The 20,558-nt window shown below is 41.8% G+C and overlaps 2 protein-coding genes across 4 annotated transcripts; both read left to right on the top strand.

The window, feature by feature from the left end:
• The first annotated feature begins 14 nt into the window (after positions 1-14).
• On the top strand, positions 15-3,841 carry phf23b (PHD finger protein 23b). The gene is made up of 5 exons (XM_070854706.1): positions 15-709; positions 1,982-2,013; positions 2,122-2,214; positions 2,320-2,938; positions 3,104-3,841. The coding sequence occupies exons 1-5, from the start codon at positions 682-684 to the stop codon at positions 3,295-3,297; spliced, it is 966 nt and encodes a 321-aa protein (XP_070710807.1). The 5' UTR covers positions 15-681; the 3' UTR covers positions 3,298-3,841.
• Positions 3,842-10,601: 6,760 nt separating this feature from the next.
• Positions 10,602-20,295, top strand: LOC139222789 (phospholipid scramblase 2-like). Of its 3 annotated transcripts, XM_070854656.1 has the most exons (8): positions 10,602-10,744; positions 11,416-11,508; positions 13,984-14,258; positions 14,869-14,911; positions 15,150-15,370; positions 16,877-17,038; positions 17,950-18,111; positions 18,249-20,295. In XM_070854656.1, exons 2-8 carry the CDS (start codon positions 11,496-11,498, stop codon positions 18,306-18,308), a joined length of 936 nt encoding a protein of 311 aa, XP_070710757.1. In that variant the 5' UTR covers positions 10,602-10,744; positions 11,416-11,495; the 3' UTR covers positions 18,309-20,295. The 3 variants fall into 3 exon arrangements, with proteins under 3 accessions (XP_070710757.1, XP_070710759.1, XP_070710758.1); XM_070854658.1 differs by lacking the exons at positions 10,602-10,744; positions 11,416-11,508 and adding an exon at positions 13,613-13,671; XM_070854657.1 differs by lacking the exons at positions 10,602-10,744; positions 11,416-11,508 and adding an exon at positions 13,809-13,892.
• The last annotated feature ends 263 nt before the right edge of the window (positions 20,296-20,558 follow it).

Consider the following 20,558-nt stretch of genomic DNA (forward strand, 5'->3'; position numbering starts at 1 on the left):
TATGGGAAATGTAGTTCAGCAACCCACATAATCAGCTATGCAGTTCGGGCGAATGGCTTGCATTATAGACTACGTTACCCAGCATACCCCGCGGGATACACTGCGCTGGCAGCCTCAAGAGGTTTCTGCCGCGCACACGGAGAAGACCGTGCGGAATAAAGTCAAAACTCCAGTCGTTTTGTGTGCATACAGCGAAGAAACGAAAAAAACTTCATCGGAGAAGTTCCCATTATGGATCTAAATTGGCTCATACTCGCGTGAATCTAAGGAGTTTTTACAGCTCTGCCATATTTTAATACCGATGGTTATATAAATGCAGTGACGAAGAAAAAAGGAGCTTTAACTGCTGCACGTTAAGCAACAGAGGAATTAGTATTTTGTCGGGCTAATAACGTTAGTGTGGCGACACTTCAGAGGCGGTTTGCTTCTGCTACGCTGTTAGCTGTAGTAACGGATCCTCAGCGAGGGGATCGTCCAGTTTCGACCCGCTGTGGAGTGTTTTTTTTAGGAAGAGGCTCGTCGGTCTTCCGCGCCCTTGGGTTTCAGCCGCTGCTGCTAAAGTTGCCCGGCGGTAAGGTGCAGCCACGCCGGGGGGAAAGCACAGCGCGACGGCCGCTACTCTCCGGCTAGCTCGCCTGCTGCTTCTGTTTCTTGGATCGAGGCCTTGTCGGTGAGGCGACAATGCTTGACATAATGTCTGAGCATCAAGGTATGTTTCACCAGTATCAGCGATGAGCCATTAATCGAACGATATTAATTAAAAGCGTCTCTGCCGTGTTTTACGGACATAAAGATAGCTAATGTAAGTTATGCCTAACGTTGATGTTACGATTGGCTGCGCATGCTTTATTTAAAACACAACTTGCTCCGCGCCAACTTGTGTTTTGTCGTCCAAATGCCATAAAAGTTGGGTTAAAGCGAATATCCCTTATGTTTTGTTACGATTAACCCAATGTTAACATTAAGTTAGCTTGCTAGTTAGTTAACGCGCCGATCCATGTAGCTTAACGTGAAAAGCTAATAGCTGGATAGCTAACGCAGCCCCACCACCTCACTGAAAACACTCTCTAACTTGTCAGCTTTAAAGTTAAATTACCCCGCGTGTCAGGCACGCAAAAACACTTTTTAACATTGGCTCCAACTTCAGTGCTGACAACACGGCCGAGTGATTGTTAACGGACACCTTGCTAACGCCAAGCTCATTTGGCTAATGAGCCTCCCACTCCCATTTCAAGAAAGCTAGCCTGATTAGCTACCTGGCTGAGCGGCTGATTGTTAGCACAAGTTAACTCTCACAAGAATCTAAGTTGCCGCTTGCTATGTCGACTTTAAATGCAGCTCGTTAAATATATCGGACAATAATTGACCAACACTACTGGAAACGGTATTTAAAGTTATCGCTGCTAGCGGTATATGGTGTTGTTGCGTTAGCTTCTCTGAACGTCAGCTAACGTTAGCAGGTAGCATCCAGACAATACAAACTGACAAGTTTAAAGCTGGAAAGCCTGCGATTGGAGATTTGTCGGCTACAGTCTTTTAAAAAAATCAACAGCTTGTTTTAAATCGTTGAACATCTTTTCGTGGCCGATGCCGAAACACCCAGACTGTATTCAGTCCAGATAATGTCCAAGTGACACCGGTTGCGGTTGTTTGTAAACGCAGTCAACCCCCGTTAACATCCGATGACTGAGTTGCTTATTTTTCGCTCAAACGGTTATCACCAAACCCTGTCGGTCAATTTGACATGTTTTAAACAAGCACAGCTCTTAAATAAACTCAACATGCTCATCACTAATAATCCCGATTAAGTTATTGAGCCGTGTTAGCAAGCTAATGCTAGCGTTAGTCCACATGTCTCCTCACACACACCTAGCCATCTGTGAGCTCGCTAATTCTGTGTTTGAGCCGTTTACGTGAAATTAATAATAGATCAAGACTGGTTCATTTGATATTTACACAGTTGTTTCCTTTTCTTCACCAGATTCACTGTTGACGTGCAAAACGGAACCTTTGGTGAGTACCAGGCTGTGTTACTAGTGGTTCATTCAGTAGCTCTGTCTTGTTGGAGCATCTTTACATTAGCTTCACTCTCCTAAACAAAAATGTGTGTGCTTTCTGTAGCCCCCAGAGAGGAAAAAGAGGACGGTTGAAGATTTCAACAAGTTCTGCAGCTTTGTCCTGGCATATGCTGGCTACATCCCCAGTCCAAAAGAGGTAGGCTGCTACTGATCTCACTGTGGATATTAGAAATGACAGGATATTGCCTGACTGGCTCATGTTGAGTTGAAATACCAAAATGTTTTTTTTGTTGTCCTGTAGGAAAGTTCATGGTCCCCGACATCCTCCAGCTCTGCACACAGTTCAGGGTTGTCAGCAGATGGAGGTGGTGGAGGCAGCAGCTCCACGGGCAACACTTGGGCTGACGGAAGCTCCGACATCCACACCATCCATACATTTGTCCGTAAGGCTCGAGCGAATAAGGGCAAAAACATTCGGCGCATGCACTCTGAAAGCACTCTGCTGGACAAAATGCGCCTTAAAGACTCCCTGTACGAGAGCCAGGCCAGCGCTAAGTCAGAGCGCAAAAAGGACAAAAAACTGAAAAAGCTGTCGCTGGGTTCTGCCATGACGGCGGCAGATAGTGGCAGCAGTGAGGGCGAGAAAAGAGCGCGCATTAAGCGCAGCAAAAACTCAAAACAGCCAAAAGCGAAGAAGCTGAAAAGTTCCGCTGCTCAAAGCGAGACAGACTCTGAGGCACGGCACACACATTCAGAGGTACGACCCGTCAGAGAGGAGCTGACGGGGCACGGGGGCTCCACACCAAGCATCCAGGGCCTGGGGAAGATGCAGAGTCCTGACGAGTCCATCAGGGAAGCAGAGATGAGCTCCAGTGAGGGCGAGACCTGGATCGCTGATGAAGACATCATGGTGGAGTCAGGTATGGCATTATGCTCTTGTCCTCCGAAATACCTTCTCTGTCTGCATCTAATAAGCAAATGTTGAGACCAAACTCTGTCTTAATTGGTACTGTTTTTTTGTCCAATTCTTCATATGCACCTATTACCAGCTATATCTCTAAACTCCGTTCTCTCTGTCAACACAGGGGATGACTCGTGGGACTTGATCACCTGTTACTGTGGGAAGCCATTCGCAGGACGGCCAATGATCGAGTGCAACCAGTGCGGCATATGGGTGCACTTGTCGTGTGCAAAGATTAAGAAGTCCAACGTTCCCGACATCTTTTACTGCCACAAGTGCAGGGACTTGCGGCGGTCAGGACACAAAAAAGACCCTTAGAGATGAAGAAGATGGGAGGGACGAGGAGCACCCACCTTGTTTTCGCTGTCCTCTGACACTCGTTTTCTTTGATGCCTACAGCCAAAACAGCCTAAATAATCACCTGGATGGCAACTGTATTGTCACTTTTTAGGATTTCTTTTGACAATCACAACCATTCTTATTTATCCCTCACTGTTTTTTTTTGTTTTTGTTTTTTTTTTGTCTTTGGCTACTGTGAAGAACTGGACAGAAGGCAACAGTGACAGTGGAGAATCACTTATTTGTTACCAATTAACTCCTTCATTAATTGGCTCTGTTGCTGCAGCCTGTGCTGGTGATGTGCACGTAAATTTTCACGCTTATTCATATTTACTGAAGGTGCATTTATGACTTGTAAATTATTTCTTGAGGATATCGACAAATCAGCGAAACTTTTCTTTTAGCGTCTCGAGGAGTACCATTTTCAGTTTGATAGCCATTTCCTCTCAACTTTAAATCAGTGCAAGTTTTACACATTGACAAAAATTTCTAGGTTAAGGGATGGAAAATGTCACTCCTGTTTTTGTTTAGAAGTCATAATGCTAGGTGGGCAGCTCTTTTTTTTTTTTGGATCATATTTTGGCGAGTTTGCATTTTAGTTTTGGTTGTCAGTGATGATCACTGAGCTTTGAAATATAGAGATCTCACTCCTCTAGAAGAAGTCATCAACATTTATTTTGCATCTGCAATTGCATCCAAATTGCTACACTTCAAATTGCACACAATTGACAATTGTTTCAGCAGTGCACTTTTTAAATATAAACCCAAATACCGCTCCCACTGCATATACGGGCGGTATTTGGGATATAATGAGCTACAGCTGATTAAAACTGTACTTGTAGCTGTGTACATTCATGATTGAGCGCTTAATGTTTCTCCCTGTCTGGCTTGTTAATCAATCGTTGATAGCCATTTACCATGAACAACATTTACATTGAAAGCTGTTTAAATTCTGATGTTTTTGTTTCATGCGTGGGTTTTTGTTTTTCACGTTTTAAAAAACGCGTCTGATACGAGGAGGGAAATGTCGCTGTAAGACGAACAGTTGGGCGGCGCTTTATACTATCAAAGTGGCTCTGAGGCTTGTTTCTGAATGGTTGTAAAATATTAGTTTTTCCGTTTCATGTAATTGTTTATTTCTTAGCTTTCTGAGAAGCGGGATTAGAGATGCGCCCGCATCAGAGAATGGACATAAGATTGTCTCACATCGAGAACAAAGTTGTAGTGTACAGAAAATAAGTCGATGCCGCGTAGGATGTGGCGTTTGTTTATGTTGTTTGGTTTTACCATGTGCTTTTTTTTTTTTTTTTTTTCTTTTGTTGGTGGGAGTGTCTTGGTAAGTCTCCAGTAGCAGTTGCACTCTCTCTACAACTTCAATTCTGTGTACATATCCTGTTCTTCGACAACTGTACATATGTGAAAGTGAAGAGAGAAAATACCCAAGCAAAATCTATATTTTCTGCAGTCTGATATTGTTTTCTTTAATTGTAGCTTGAAAAATAAAAGTCTTTGGGAACATAAAGGTGGTATTTTATATCATCTTTTGTACTGAAAGCATAGTTAAAAAAAAAAAAAGACATTTCAAACTGTTTCCTCACATTTATTTCCATGTTGGCACACAGCAGTGTTTGTCATGTTTGTCTTCTACCACTAGAGGGAGCAAGTTGACAGGCGTCTCACTTGTTAATATGGCAGTGAATTAAATAGGAGTCACTGAATAAATATCATGCAACATCATACAAAGTTCACGCATGGATTGGCACCTGGCAAATATGAGGAGCTCAGCTGGAGGTGCTATTTACTCCCTGTTTTCTTCCCAGTAGATGTCAGTTCACCCTGTAATATAAACATATACAATCATTCAGTTTTCCATCTGACAGGAGCAGCATTTTCATCAGTGTTGAACCATAGTTTTACAGTTATTAGTGACTCCTAAACTAATGTTAAGGAAAACCTGTGATTCATGAAAGTTAAACACTGGACATTAAAGTCTGCCCACATTTCAACACTGACAGAGTGATCATGCTCATTACAATTGTACTATACAGCTTGTATGGAGCGCTTTAATGCCACTGTGCAATGCAATGAAACCAGTGACGACAAAGTGTTATTCTCTAGTAGCTTTATCAACAGTTTTCTCACCTTTCGGTTTCGCAGACTGGACAACTGAAAGCCACCAATGGAGTCCAGAGGAGCAACCTTCCTCCTGTAGACGGCAGCAGAATAAAAGAGCAGCTCAGCCCCAAACACTTTTCATACTTTTCAGTCGTTCACTCTGTTCCACACGTTCCAAAAACAACTAGAAACACTACAGTTATTTTTTTAAGGAATAAAAATCCAAAAAAAGTAACAACAGCTAAAACATCTCAGAGTCTTAAAGTCTGTGTTATGTCTTATGACTAACTGCATGGTACAAGGTTTCTCTGTTTTTATCCTCACCTCTTTTCATTGGCTTTGTACTGGTTCTGGCTCTGACGCTGGAGAGGAAGGTGCTCTGTTGGGGCGAGGACAGTCTCTGAATGAGAGGGACGGCTGTCCACATCCCTGCCCATCTCCCCAGCGTCACCCACAGAGAGGTCTCCCTGGTCTGAGCGGTCAGGCAGGCGGGGGAAGAGCTCTTGGTCCATCCAGTCGAGCTCCTGAGGACAATAATCGGATTGTAAAAATACTCATAGAGCGCATAAGATTTGGATCTAGTTTATTTGTCCAGCAGGTGATGCGTGTCAAGGCCCACCCTTTTGTTTCTGAGTGTGCTCGGCAAAACGGCAGCAGACATCTCCTCCAGCAACAGGTAAAGAGCCAGGAAAGGTATCACACACCTGGAGCACAGCATCTGAACGGAGTGAGACGGCCAGAGTCAGCGACAGAGACACACAAGCAGTTCAGTTTTTAAAAAAAACCCACATGCTTACCTTAAAATGGATTAAAATGGATCTCTGGGCTTCTGTCCTCAAAGCTGATGATGGTGGCACCTCTGCGTCTTCTGAGCTGTCGACCACTGCCGAGCGTATTTGTAGCCATGTATCTAGGGTGGGTTTATATTATGGGACTGGCATCAAGGGCTGTTTAGGCTAAGCAAGTGCGTGTGTGTGTGTGTGTGTGAGAGAGAGAGAGAGAGAGAGACTATGTGGCTTCAGACTTGCCAATTACATCTGCCGCCTTGCCGCCTGCCATTGTCATCATTAGTGTTGAACCTCTACAGCCAATCTTAAGAGATTTTAAGTGCTGACAACATGCCACAACACACGTACGTACATAGGCCTGCATACACATACACCCCCTCCTCCGTTTCCCTTTCAGCTGATATGAGGAAAGATCTGAGCGAGATAAGGTCATTGTTGAGGATGGTGTGGCTTTCTGTTTACAGACTTGGGGTGATACATTACGCTCAGGGTGCTTTCAGTTGCTTTGTGCTCATTTGCATTTAAACTTTTTATCGTTATTATTAATCTTATCATTATTATTTAACACATCCTGCAATGACTCCAAAATGAACCTGAAACAAATACAGTTAATTTGCCACTTAGGGCTTTTGTTCTGTTGCCATTCAAGATGAAAAAATTAGGTTTTCATTGGAAATAGGCTGAAATAAAGTAATCGTTTGAAGAACAAAAGATGCTAAAGGATGAATAATAAATGAGACAATACAATTCCATTGAAATCTTTCTACAATGATAATTAATCATTGCTCAACCAGATTTGTCAGTAAGTTTGTCATATTTTGTTTTAAATGGTCACTCTAACTAACTAACTAACTAAACTAATTAATCTATAACAATAACATCCATAAAAATATTCAACTGAGGAGAGCAAATATTTGTCATATATACATAAATAATAAACAATATAAAGTTAAGTGACAGTCAGAATTTAAACTAATCAAATCAATTAATCCCACATTCATATCTCATATCTGGTTTGACTGAGCCGAAGAGAAGCACAGAGACAGAGAGATCGGAGATAGCATATCATGACCCCAGTGTGTGTGGTAATCTGGAAAATCTGATCACTCTGCTTCGCCCGACTTCACCAGCAGACTGCCACCCAATCCAAGACCACACACAACAGTGTCCACCCCTCCTCCACCCGCCTGCCCGCCTGCTGCCTCCGTCTACGAAAAACAAAACAGAGAGGAGACAGTGTAGCAGGGATGGATGGAGAGATTGGCACAGAATGAGGCGGGAGGGGTCCGCTCAGAGAGTATGCACATTCAGACACGTTTTCACTTTTCCTCTTTTCCCGCCCTGTCCTAATTAGTTCTATTTTGAGACGCTGAGGCCCACCAAGCATAGAGCTAGTGCTGATAGATCAGGCGTGTATAAATAAACCAAGGCGAGGCTGGCAGCATGTCAGCAGGGGCAGAGGCCAGATAGGCTGCACTGATTACCGCCATTATCAGGGACAGGCTTCATTAGGAGCCTCTGGCTGTGTGTGTGTGTGTGTGTGTGTGTGTGTGTGTGTGTTCTTCTTTTATTGTAATTCAGCACCAAATGTAAATTTGTTGAGAAATCTTTTCAGCGGGTTCTCAGTAATGGGTTGGTTTAGGTTTGGGTTTCAGTTTAGTTGCAGGACTGAGATCAGGTTTAGGAAAGGTAAACCTTATATTGGTGTGTACTTGAATATACTTTAAAGAAAAGTTTGACAATTTAGAAAAAAATCCTTGGTTGCTGTCTTGATGAGAATAAGATGAGAAGATCGATATCACTAAAATGTCTGTATGATAAACACAAACCTCCAGCCAGCAGCAGGTTAGCTTAGCTTAGCAGAAAGACTGGAAACGGGGGGCAACAGCTAGCCTGACCTGAGTTGTTAAATACAAGATAATAGTATTTCAGAATAGCATATTCTACTCTGCACTGTACTCATAAAAATACATAAAGAGTAATATTAGTATGTTTATGATATATACTTTATTTATTGACACTTTTAACACATTAATCATACGTAAGCATGAAAGTATATTAATAGATACAGTGAAGTACAAGTTTTTTCAGGTCATGTATTGTAGGATGTTTGTTTAGGGTTACTAGTTGAATATGAATGAATATAATCAATGAAGGCCCTAATGATAATAATGTGAAAAGTGTGTGTCAGTGTGACATAATCTGTCACTCCATTGATCCATCTCAGTCTACAAGGAGACATGACTCATTGATTCATGGCTTAATGTGTGTCCTGTGTGTATCTTTGTGTGTGTCCTGTGTTTATCTGTGTCCGTGTGTGTGTGTGTGTGTGTGTGTGTGTTTATTTGTGTGCGCTAAATGGCTTCTCTCACACCCCGCCCCAGTCCAGTGCCCTATAAGTACCAGGAATTGCAGCAGGTGCCAAATATAGACGCACCAGAGACCGTTTTCTCCACAGTTCAAAACATTGTGCTTGAGTTTGTCTGTTGAAACAATGCAGAATTTTCAGAAAATGTTCCAAAGAAAATGCAAATTAACGTTCATTTCCGTCCACTACTGCTATGCAAACACTAGGAGTTGATTAATTGAGACAAAGAGCAGGTGCTACTGTACTACTGCAGGTAGTATATGAGGGCATAATTAAATCATGATGTTATTAAAAGAGCGGCAATCAAACCTTAAAACGGTGGAAAAACAATGTACAAAACATGGTATATATAAATACTGGTATGACTTTAATGTTTGTTTTGTGTATCTGAGGAACGTTACAGTCTCCACACAGAGCTGATGTTTTCATCTGCAGCTACTTTTGGCCAAACTGTCCGCCATCATGGACAACACCTCCCACCCTCTGCATCCGACTGTATCAGACTCATGTCACACCCACCCTGTTGCTGTGTTCAAAAACACCCAACACCTCCTGAAATAAGGAAGAGATAAAGTCAATTTTAAGCATTTATTCCTTGTGATTCAGTATTTTACACACATGTACAGCTAGTTTTAGTAAAAGATATTGTAACATATTGACCTAATCCACCAACACAGTGTGTTCTCTGTAAAAGAAGGTCTAACAAACACTAATATTTTGATTCCTGAATTATGATTAAGAATCATTTTATAAATTTTTCTTTTATTTAAAGCAGCATTATACATTTTGGCCACCAGGATGCAGAGTAACTCCAGACAGACACATTCATGTTGAAGACTAATGTATTTACAGGCTGTGGTGTTGCCTAGCAACATTAGCATTTATTATTAGGAGTTATTTTTCTGATCTTACGATTAATGTAAGTACAATATTCTTAAGCTAGTCTTTAAGCTAGCGTTAGCTAGCTGCTAGTTATTTGACTTTCCTCACACTAACTAGTCACTAACTTTGTCAGAAATGTTAGATTTCAAAAGTTTAATTTCACATTTGACTCAATGTTCATATAAATTACAGTTTTAATGCACTTTAAATGTGGAAGAAAGATGCTAAAGATGCTAAAAAACCTCCCAAGTCAGGTGCTAATTCTCAGTTGGTTCACCAGTAGGCTAATATAGCAGTTAGCCTACTAGCTACCTCGTCTATATTACATGAAAATATCGATCAATACATCTTAAATTTAATTCCAAGTTTATTGTAGTTGTATTAAATTAACTCCATGCACTTTAAATACTTTACAGTACAGGTTAGTATATTCAGATTTACTTTTAAATATATAGAAGAAACCTGGCAGGATGTCAGTTAGCTAATTTAGCCGTTTGGGCTAGTTAGATTCCGTTTGGTGGACTATGGCTCATTTGTTTGATTTAGACAGGTTTATTTTATTTCTAGTTCATTTTTAGATTATGTTCAGTTTAATTTAGTCACATTTAAGTCAATTTAACTACTATCAATTACTGCTATACTTCAGTACAGTTTCCAGGTAGGTCTAACTGCACTTACACCAACTTGCTTTTCCATTTTATACTTTATACTTCTACTATATTTTAGAGGTACATGTATTTTTTTTTACACCTTTTATTACATGAACTGTTTTTGTATTTAATGTGTGTTTTTCAGTGCTGACAATGTGTCTCTGTCATTTCTGGGGCGTTGGCGCCCACTGCTGGTTGTTGTTGACGCCATGTTTAACAGACCACTGATTAAAAACGTGTTTCGCATTTCTATGATGAAGATCACCATCATGTTCGTCTGTGACAGCTAACGCGGTGCCACAACAAGTAGAGAGACGTATATAGATTGATTAATCACAGTGTCGGCCATCCACACAATGGTCTGCATGTTTAAATGTGGCTGTGTGTTTCGTTGCAGTACCCGGGAGCCTTAATAAGTGTCGTATGAGCCTGAAAGGGGAGGAGAGTATGAAAAACATGCTTTGAGGAGGGAGGAGTAACAGCAAGAGCTAAGCAACGACGATCAGGTTTGGAGGAAGAAGGCCTTGGGGCTCCGTGGATCGGGTCGATCTCCCCTCATCTCCACTTGACTTATTTTCACTATCACTTTCAATCTAACCGAGAAGACATCAACTGCCAGAAAGGTGAGATTTCTGCTTTAATTATATGTTTATTTGAATATAGCAAAGATTAGAGGATTTATCAGGGTTACACCAGACACTGTGTGTGTCTGAGGCACAGAGATATATCCACAGAGGGGGGCTGTTCTGTGAAAAGTTGTTTTTTAAAAAAGGAGGCTTTAGAGAAATAAACTCCTGATGACCTTATAAGAGATCTGTCTGTGTTTCAGCAGTACTTTCTAAACTGGAGAAGCTTCATCTTGTTATTTCTACTGGTGATGGTAGCAAAATAAAAGCGTGAAAAGCAGCAGAGGACATGACTGGGGTGGGATCCAGTGGAAAAATAAATTACCATCCCTCCTGCTTCTCCCTTAACACGCCACACCCACTTTGCTTTTCATGCATCTTAGTTCTTTTTTCTTCATGCTGCATGTTTGAGAGTTATTTGCACACTTTTTTTTTTCTCAATAAATGGCGCTCTGTACCTCTGGCCTGTTTCATGGTGGTTGTAAACATTTAATCAGTAAACCGTTGTGATGACAAACTAGGCATGTGATTGTGAGACAATAGAAATCCCTCAACATAATTGTGTGACTGAGTAAGGCTAAATGTTGTTGGTTTTGGACACTGGTCTTGTTTTTATCAACTCCCCCTCCTCCTCCTCCTCATTTTTCCTCTCCCTTTCATTCCTCCAGTTTCCCATAGAGACTCTGGGAGTGGACTGGGAAGTGTGACCTCCTTTTGCTACCAAAAAAGTTTCAGCCAGCTCCTCGCCATGTCCGCTCCTGGTAAGTGGCAGCAACAACAAAGTGTTTTCTTCAGCCTTTAGTCAGGGGACACATTGTTTGACTTTTGACAGAAAAGGAAGAATTTAGAGCTGTGATTAGTGTCTTTCTACTACATATTTTATGGCCATGACAAATAATGGCTTCAACACGTGCTTCCTCATTGCCATATGCCATATTTTGTTGGCGAGGGGAAATGATTAGGCTCTGGCTTCTCAAAGTTTCCATCAGACTGCAGTAAATTGAAACCCTGTACTCCCCCAAATTCCTCCCGTGCCCTTGAGAAACTTTATTCATCACAAGGTGGTGAAATTTGACAGAAAACACACGTTTTTGCTGTTGGTGCAGCATACTCCTCCCACTGCAAGGAAAAGAGCAGTTTAGGGGGGGTGAAAGCCACCGTTGTGCAGGCATGTCTGTCTGTGTACATGAGGGAAGCCTTCCTGTGCTCATGCTGGTTTAATTTTTTTGTGTTTTGTTTCCTGAAAAAGGAAGAGGGAGACAGGAATGTGAAAAGAGGTGGAGCAGCAACAAGCCTTAAAGTTCACACGTTACACACGTCCTCTTTTGACTTTTGTTAGAGAGGCAGAAGTGGCATCAGGTGCTCTCTGACTTTAATCCACTTTTGTTTCTAGATTTAATAACATTAAATCAGCATTTGCCAGCGCGCTCATGACTGCAGCTGGCGAAGAATCTCTCTATGACCTCTAAAACTGTAATGCTGTTGTTGGACTGTCCTGCCATGCCCATCAAAAACCAGTTTGTTCAGCTGTCGACAGAACGTGGCACACAGATCCTCCTCAACTCAGCACTAACAATGTGGTGTTGATTGGCAGCATGTTTCTATTATTAGGAAGTCCAGGAAATTTTATTTGTGCAGCACATTTCATTAACAAATAAACTCAATGGGCCTCACATTTTAAGTGCAAACACCCACCTTCAGAAAACAAACCCACATCTTCCCCACAGGCATATGTAAACACATACATATGCACATTAATCTATCACCTGAGGACATAGAAAAGTTTCAGTGTCAGTGGTGACAGACCTGTGGTCATGACAAAAGGACCAAAGTAAAGAAACACACTCTCCACATGATGAACTGATGGAAACGTCACCAGTTTTGTCAGCAAAATCACAAGACATTAGGTGACACTTTTCCTTTTTTCTCATTGCTTGAATCTCGCCTCTTCCTGAATCAGTTTTGGGGATTTGTAGTTAATTTTTTGAGGCAGGGCTGCCAACTAGAAGTCAATGCAAGAGAAGCACAAGAATACACTAGATAGGAAGCACGCCAAAGCCGCTGTGGGTTGAACGGTTAATAACACTAATGCATTTGATGCTTGTGGCGTGGGCAGAGTTGAGAATAGAGGTGTGGTCGTTTGTGTGCGACTTGTGCTCAAGTGTCAAGCTTCTCAGAAAAATTCAGTGGTGACAAATATCTGTTAGTGAGTGGACACATGACCGTGAGCGTTTCCACTTGATTAAACACAGACATCCTTCCTGTCACACCCTCTTCTTGTAAATTGCCATTTAATCTCTTTTCTCCATATTAATTATGGCTCGTAGTAACTCGTATTCTCTCATTTCTTCTATTAGCTTTTTAAAAACATATTTAGAGGATGCTGCTGCTGCTGCTAGCAGATATTGAAGGGATTGCTTAGACTTCAGGACAGCAGAGAAAAGTTTTGAGCTCTCCATGTTTAGTTTTTAAGCCATTGCAGAGGGACGAAGTAATTTTACGTATTACTACCGCTCTAAACCTCACTTGATAAGTGTAGTTTGCTCTTCTCAGATAAGAGTCGAGTTGGATTCCTGCCCAAATAAAGAGCATTATCAGGTGCTGTTTATAGGTGCTGACTTCTTTTCTGCAAAACATAGTTTTTCAGCAAGTATTTGTCATGAAAATGTGACAAAGTGGAAACCACAAGAGCTATTACTGTGTAGCACAGTCCCGTATTGGCTGTTGATTCACTCCCCTGTTAGGGCTTTCATTCTGCCCTGTGGCTCGCCTAATAAGTAGCTTATTGGCTCTGCTGGCCCAGCAGAGAAAAGCAGGATGATCCACAATAAACACACACGTTCTCTCACACACTTACGAGCAAAAAGCAGCTGCTGTCAGCCAGACACGGACAGATCAGGACATCCTCCGTCAACGTCACTGTGGTACAATTATGACCTGAATTATATTGCGTTACTTATCTTTGATCCTATTGGAAGGTGAGAACTTGAGACCAGAGACATGTGATTCATGAGATACGATGTTACCAGGAAGCATTTTTTATGCTTTTATTGTGGGCTTTTAATGTTTCAAAGGTGAAATGAACCTCTGTTGTTTCCAGTTTGAGTCCAGTTTGTCAAGTGGTTTTGTACTGTGAAGGAACTCGGTGTGTCTGGCTGCGACGTTGTCTCATACAAATAAAAGACTAAATATGTAGAAGGTGATGTTTGAACTAATGATATTGTCTTTTCTTCCAGGCTATCCTTCTGACCAGGCACCCTACCCCATGCCTCAGCCCGGCGGCCACTCCATAGCCCCTTATCCTGTTGGTCCGGGAGGGTACGGAGACCCCAGTCAGGCCCCTCCACCAGGCTTCAACATGGGCTACAATCCAGGCCAACCTCCTGTCATGTATCAGCCAGTTGCAGGGCCGGAATATGGTGGCCACCCAGGGGCGATCTCCCCAGCCCCTGTTGGGAATCCAGCTGCGGTTGCTGTTGGGGTTCCACCAGGGCTCGAGTACCTCGCACAGGTAGGACGGAGAAATCAAAGAAAAATTTGAAAAAAACAGCCCCTACAGTCAGATTTGAAATGCTGTCCCACCTGTTTTGAGAGCTTAAAAATCTGTTTATCTTGAATGCATCATTCATCATGACTCAGAGATTAACGATAAGAAACTACATTTGAGATCAGTTGTGGGTGTGTTGCACCTTGAACATGTACTGTAAATTGGTGTGTATTGGTCTAGAGGGAACAATGGCACGAATGAGTTGCTGCAATGTGTGACTTTACAGCCAGTCATTACAGCCTTTGAACTTGTAAAGACCACGTGCAACATTGTTCTGCTAAAAGATTTTTATATGTTTACATTTAAAAGGAACAGCTTTTATTCAGTGAGACAGAGTTTAGAGTTTAAAAAACTAACTTGCTTTTATGCCTCTCCAGTAAATAACTCAGGTTTTCATTGGTTTTATGAAAATTCATTGCTTTGCATGTGTTGCTTTGCATTGCGACACATCAAAAACCCCTTTTGTTACCCTTCATGTTAGCAGCTTGTTTTAAGAGGAATAAGACTTTCACAGCTGAGGATGAATTTATTTTGTGTAATAAACTGTTAAAGGTTGCTCTCTCTTTATTTTTAGATTGACCAGATCCTGATCCATCAAAAAGTTGAACTCTTAGAAGGTGAAGCATGTTATTCATCCACTCATATTTACCTTTGCCACTTTGTCAAGCATAGATAATCAGCAGCAGTTTGTCAGTTTTTTTTGTGTGTACCTTCAAGCTGTAAACCTCTCAGTACGCTGTAAATCATAATGATGAAATGCTGCCTGCCCTTGGAATACTTTTCTTATCTACACTTTGTTATTCACCATTTCCACGCGTTTTTCCTTTCCTGCACTCTCCTACCAACCCCGCCCAGCATTCATCGGGTTTGAGACCAACAACCAGTACGAGATAAAGAACAGTCTGGGCCAAAAGATCTACAAGGCTAAAGAGAAGAATGACTGCTGCACCAGGAACTGCTGTGGCTCGCTGCGCAGCTTTGACATGAAGATCAAGGACAACATGGACAGGGAGGTCATCCGTCTCATACGGCCTTTCCGTTGCGTTTCCTGCTGGTGTCCCTGCTGCCTGCAAGAGGTGTGTGTGTGGTGTCTGTGTGTATAAATGAGCCAACAAGTGTCAAAAGCAGTTTTTAATGGCCTCACGTGATATCGATTTTCTAGGCTAAGATCAATATTGTACATATTAAATAGTTCATTCAGCACCAAACCCTAGCCTCACACTCACTGTAGTTAGGGATAAACAATCTGATATCTGTGCTATAATCATAATTAATGTTGTGAATATTTAACCATATCTATTGCCTGAAGAGTTTCTAAAGGTGAAGAGTGAACTATTGCTTGGTTAATTATTACGCTTTACTGGTTAAGACACAAAAATAGCAATCGTCATTCTTGGGGCGTACGTTGGGAAATATAGTTAACAGAGCTTTGAAAAAATTAGACAAAATAAAAGCAACCAAAGCACAAAATGGAAGTTGACTTAATGAAATAGTTAAAGTTAAATAAAAATCTTGTGAATAAAAAAAAAACAACAAAAAAAAAAACAGTGGACATCAAAATGAATATTAACAGGTTAAATGATAACATTGGCATGTAGTTAAGTTTGGGTAATTCCACATACGCTGCCTTTTAAATAGAAGTGTGTCAAATGTGTATTCATCCACAGCTGAAAATAGTCCCCAACAAATACACTACTGTTTGAGTAACGTTTCCTAAAAACTACAGTGGCCAGCTGCAGCAAGATTTTAGAATAACCCCTTATCCCTTAAACAGGCAGCTCTTGGTTTTATTTATTTTCTTATTTACTGCTCAACAAGTAGTCCCTATGAAAACTGTGCTCTGGCTTATCGACAGTAACGGGGTCGTCATTCCTGCAAAGAGATGCTGTTTTTTGGATGGATATCTGGTTAAATCTGAGCCATTAAACCTAAAACTATTTGTTTGTCTAGATACAAGCTAAAGTCATTGATTAACCCACCTCCATTTAGAAGGAAGAAACATATTTGGTCCCATTAGCGCAAAAAATCTGCAGCCTCTCAGCTCTCAGTTGCTCATATTTAGAGGCCTCTGTCATCCCTCCCTTTGCTTTGTGTTACTGTTGAGTTGCTGAGTGGCGCTTGGATGTCTTTGTGCACCAGGCTGCTCAGACGGGGTTTGTAAAGCCTATGAATGGCCCTTTTGTCTGTCCAAACTATCTCCTAGACTCCCCCGGTCCTCTGCCATCCCTTCACCTCTGAGACCCTTCTCTCTCTCTCTCTCTCTCTCTCCCTCTCTCCCTCATTAATCTCATCGTTGGAAATCCGGTTACAGCGCATTCCCACTGGCCCACACCCAAGTTGCTACACTCTCACATACTGCAGGCCTGTTTACTGGCCAGACAAGAGCCATGTGAGATGTATTACCTTTGTATGTGGTGTCACAATGGACCAGTCAGTTTCACTTATCATTCCTGCTGTCCTGTGCAGACTGCAAACCTCGTGATGTTTTATTTATAGCTGTCCGTCTCAAGGGATGAGGATTGATTTTAAGCTCTCTGGAACAGCTTTCTAATTTCGTGTCACTGTGTTGATGTGGCACACAGATGGAGGTCCAGGCACCGCCGGGCACCACCGTAGGCTACGTCAAACAGGACTGGCACCCTTTCCTGCCGAAGTTTTCCATCCAAGGAGCCAACCAGGAGACCGTGATGAAACTGGAGGGGCCTTGCTTCGCCTGCAACTGCTGTGGGGACGTCAACTTTGAGGTGAGGTCAGAGGACTGATGTTTGGGCTTGAAACTCAACTCCTTTGGAACAGCAAGCCCAGAACTCCCTGTTACAAATGCATTCAGTTCATCTAAACTAGATATCAGTGGTCTATAACATATTGATTAGCTTAATGGAATAGTTCAACATTTTGGGAAATGCACGTATTTGCTTTGCTGCTGTGTGTTAGGAGAGAAGGTCAGTTCCACTTGATAACCTGCAAACAGGTGTTAACAGTTGGCCTGGTTCTCTCCAAAAGCAATAGAATACAAGTATGCATCATAATGCATAATTATGATATAAAATGAGAATATATAATGAGATGTCTGATACATCATATCTCATTTATTCAATCTGTACAAAAATGGAATTGTAAGTATGGTAACCTGTGGTTTTATGAGGGGTTATGTGCATGATGATTTCTGAAGCACCTGGATTCTCCTGTGGTTGCCTGGCAACCTGTCGGTAAGGGTTGGATTCCAGGAAGTCACTGTACCGAGTTAATTAGATAAACAAGATATAACAGTGACCTTTAGAGGTGCTCTTAGACAGATTTTGTTACCTCCGGACAGAGTCAGATTAGCTGTTTCCTCCTGTTTCCAGTCTTGATGCTAAGCTAAGCTAACCAGCAGCTGGCTGTAGCTTCAAATGTATCCTAAAGACAGAGTGGTTTCAGTCTTATCTAGCTCTCAGCAAGAAAGCAAAGAAGCGTCTTTCCCAAAATCTCACACTGTAACTTTAAATGAACAGTTCCAGTTCAAGTTTGGCATTTTTTTGGAAATCCCTCAACATCTGTACAGACTGTTTCCAGAGGGAACTAGAGCTCATGGTTTTCTCCCCTCTAACGCGATCACAGTGTTGTACACCTGGTAAAACTCGCTGTAGACATAGTTATTCTTCTTTCTCTGCAGCTGAAGGGCAAAGATGGCGACAAGCCCATTGGTCGTATTAGCAAGCAGTGGAGCGGCCTTCTGAAGGAAGTCTTCACAGACACGGACAACTTTGGCATCCAGTTCCCGCTGGACTTGGACGTCAAGATGAAAGCTGTGCTCATGGGGGCCTGCTTCCTCATTGTAAGACCAGATTCCTCGATTTTGTTGTTTTTTTCCCCTTACTTTTTTCATTTAACACTAATTTTATTTGTTGTGTACTCGCTGCCTCAGATTAATCAGGGGGTGAATTAATTTCCTTCTTTGTTTTCACTTTGCAGGACTTCATGTTCTTCGAGAAGGTTGGGGAAGCCAACCAGCGCAGCTCAGTGTTTTCATAACGGGAGGGGAGGGAAGGAGGGGAAAACACCAGCGTGATGGCAAAGACTCTCTCCACTTATGCATTCTCTGTTCATGTCCTGTTCATCTGTTTTTGCGATCCTTCCTCTGCCATATTCCAGCCACTATGGTGCCATCTTTTTATAAACACAGAACAATATCCGGCCAATCTGCCAAGGAATGTTTTTGAAATGTATCCAAACTCAGTGAGTGATACTGGCTGTCATTTTGCCAATGTCTCCTACACTCCATACAGTCTGTAGATGTTTAAAATGTTTTAAGTGAGTGAATTTACCTCCAGTTGAGATTGAATCCCTGCCAAAGACACTCATCTTAACCTTTTATGTCTTTTTCTGTGTCTACACATAGAAATAAGAGAGGATATCCACACACAGATTTGAAAGTGCTTAATGCTATACTTACATTAACATTTCATATTTATGCTGCATGTTTATCTATGATAATCACACTTATTTGTGCTTTATAAATAGATAGCAATATATCTAGCCTAAGTGCAATACCGTTCTTGATGATGTGTTGATGATGTTCTTGAGGCTGTATATACTGCTTTTGTCTTTTAGCTATGCTAGCGGCTAGCGGATGGCACTGTCAGTCTGTCGGTCCACCACTTTGATCTAGACTGAAATATTAATATGAACTATTGGATGTTTTGCTCTGAAATACGTTACAGATATCCATGGAGTCTGAAGGATGATTCGTAACGACTCCTTAAACCTTTTATCAAGGACAAAAGTTTTAGTTGTCCAATATTTTGGTGTAAATACCCATCAAACTAATTGATATTCCCACCAAAGCACCACTGTTCCCAAGTAGAGATTCACAGAGCTGCAAGCAAGGCAGTAAACTTTTAATCCTATTAATTAACACAACCTTCATGTGCAACCTGAAAAATCGCCACAGCAAGCATTCAGATGTAATGAGGGAAGTGGTGGATGTGTAACGTCCTGAAGTCAAACTTGTGAACACAAGAGTTGACACACTGACAGTATTTACCAAAGTGCTCTCTCTCCCTCTCTACCTCTCAGCTGCCTTTCTCTTACTCCAAGCCCTCTGTGTCTTAAAGCCGAGTGTACATAATCTGTAGCACAGGCTACAGTGTAAACGCTCTCTTGCCCGCCCCCCCCCGAGGTTTAGTGGTTGACATGGAGACGGACACTCCAGTCGAGCCTCGCCCTCCAGCATCTCCAGACACCACTACCTTGAACATGTGCCAGTGTAATGATACAGCAGACAGAGAACGTAGGTCAATGTTAAATAGGAGGAAAGATTTGAGCAAACAAGGAATAGAAACAAAACAAAAAGCAGAAGTTGGAGTTAGTGAACGTTAATCTGACCTCTGAGTGGCTGGAAACCTCCGTCGCTATTAAGGAAACACACGAACTGTAGTTTGTGTAGCAGAAAGAGACCTGAATGTGAATGTTCAGCTCATTTGATCGCTGTGCTTCAGAATTTATCAAAAAAAAAAGGCAGGTTAATGTTGCCTATTGCTGTTGAATGTAACTCTCAGCTCTGTATTTAATAATAATTCTTGTTTTTCGTCGTTCTCGTGAGATAACATGGGTGGGCCTCCTGTGGGGCTTGGTTGCCACTAGTGCTCTTGAATCCAGACGCAGCTCTCTATTACACTGTGACTAACTAACTAACTGTCTCATTGCCTGTGTGTATGCATCAGCTTCTGTGTACTCTGACCTCTGCGAAGGAAAAAGAAAGTAACCAAAGCATGTACAGTACATACCTAATGCAGTTATCTCAGCACTGCATGAGTTTGATGTCAACCTACAGCACTTGCTTTTATAGCAGTCATATCTGCAGCTTGCCGAATTAGTAGTTTCAAGTGTTCATATCAAATCTATTTTGTGCTATCTGTTTGTACTTCTGTCACTTTCTTGTGATTGTGAACTCCATTTTTTTACAGAATCAAAAATACCCTGTAGCTCAGAAATAAAACACATGCCATATTAAGCCCTTGTTACAGTGTTTGCCGTCTTGTTTTCTTCTGCTCCATGATTGTCCAGGAAACTCTCTGGAAAGCACTCGGAAACCTAAAGTCTAAATGTGAAACATGTGGTTTCACTTGGAAAAAAATGTCTTTGCTTCAGAGGGAAATCCATTCTCTCAGTCTCTGGCACAAAACTAGCCAAAGTCTAGGTCCACTAAAACTGTTGGGTAACTCACTCTGTGCAATATGCACGTTATTGGTGTCGGCATCAGCTTCCTTTATCTATCTGCAT

Source organism: Pempheris klunzingeri, chromosome 23 (assembly GCF_042242105.1).
Source record: "Pempheris klunzingeri isolate RE-2024b chromosome 23, fPemKlu1.hap1, whole genome shotgun sequence".
NCBI lineage: Eukaryota > Metazoa > Chordata > Actinopteri > Acropomatiformes > Pempheridae > Pempheris > Pempheris klunzingeri.

Bases quoted from the DNA above. Each gene is read 5' to 3' on its own strand.
- LOC139222789 (XM_070854656.1), top strand. The intron at 14,912-15,149 runs GTGAAGCATGTT...AACCCCGCCCAG, and splicing joins AAAAGTTGAACTCTTAGAAG to CATTCATCGGGTTTGAGACC. The intron at 17,039-17,949 runs GTGAGGTCAGAG...CTTTCTCTGCAG, and splicing joins GTGGGGACGTCAACTTTGAG to CTGAAGGGCAAAGATGGCGA.
- phf23b (XM_070854706.1), top strand. From the start codon at position 682: ATGCTTGACATAATGTCTGAGCATCAAG. The intron at 2,215-2,319 runs GTAGGCTGCTAC...GTTGTCCTGTAG, and splicing joins ACATCCCCAGTCCAAAAGAG to GAAAGTTCATGGTCCCCGAC. The intron at 2,939-3,103 runs GTATGGCATTAT...CTGTCAACACAG, and splicing joins AGACATCATGGTGGAGTCAG to GGGATGACTCGTGGGACTTG.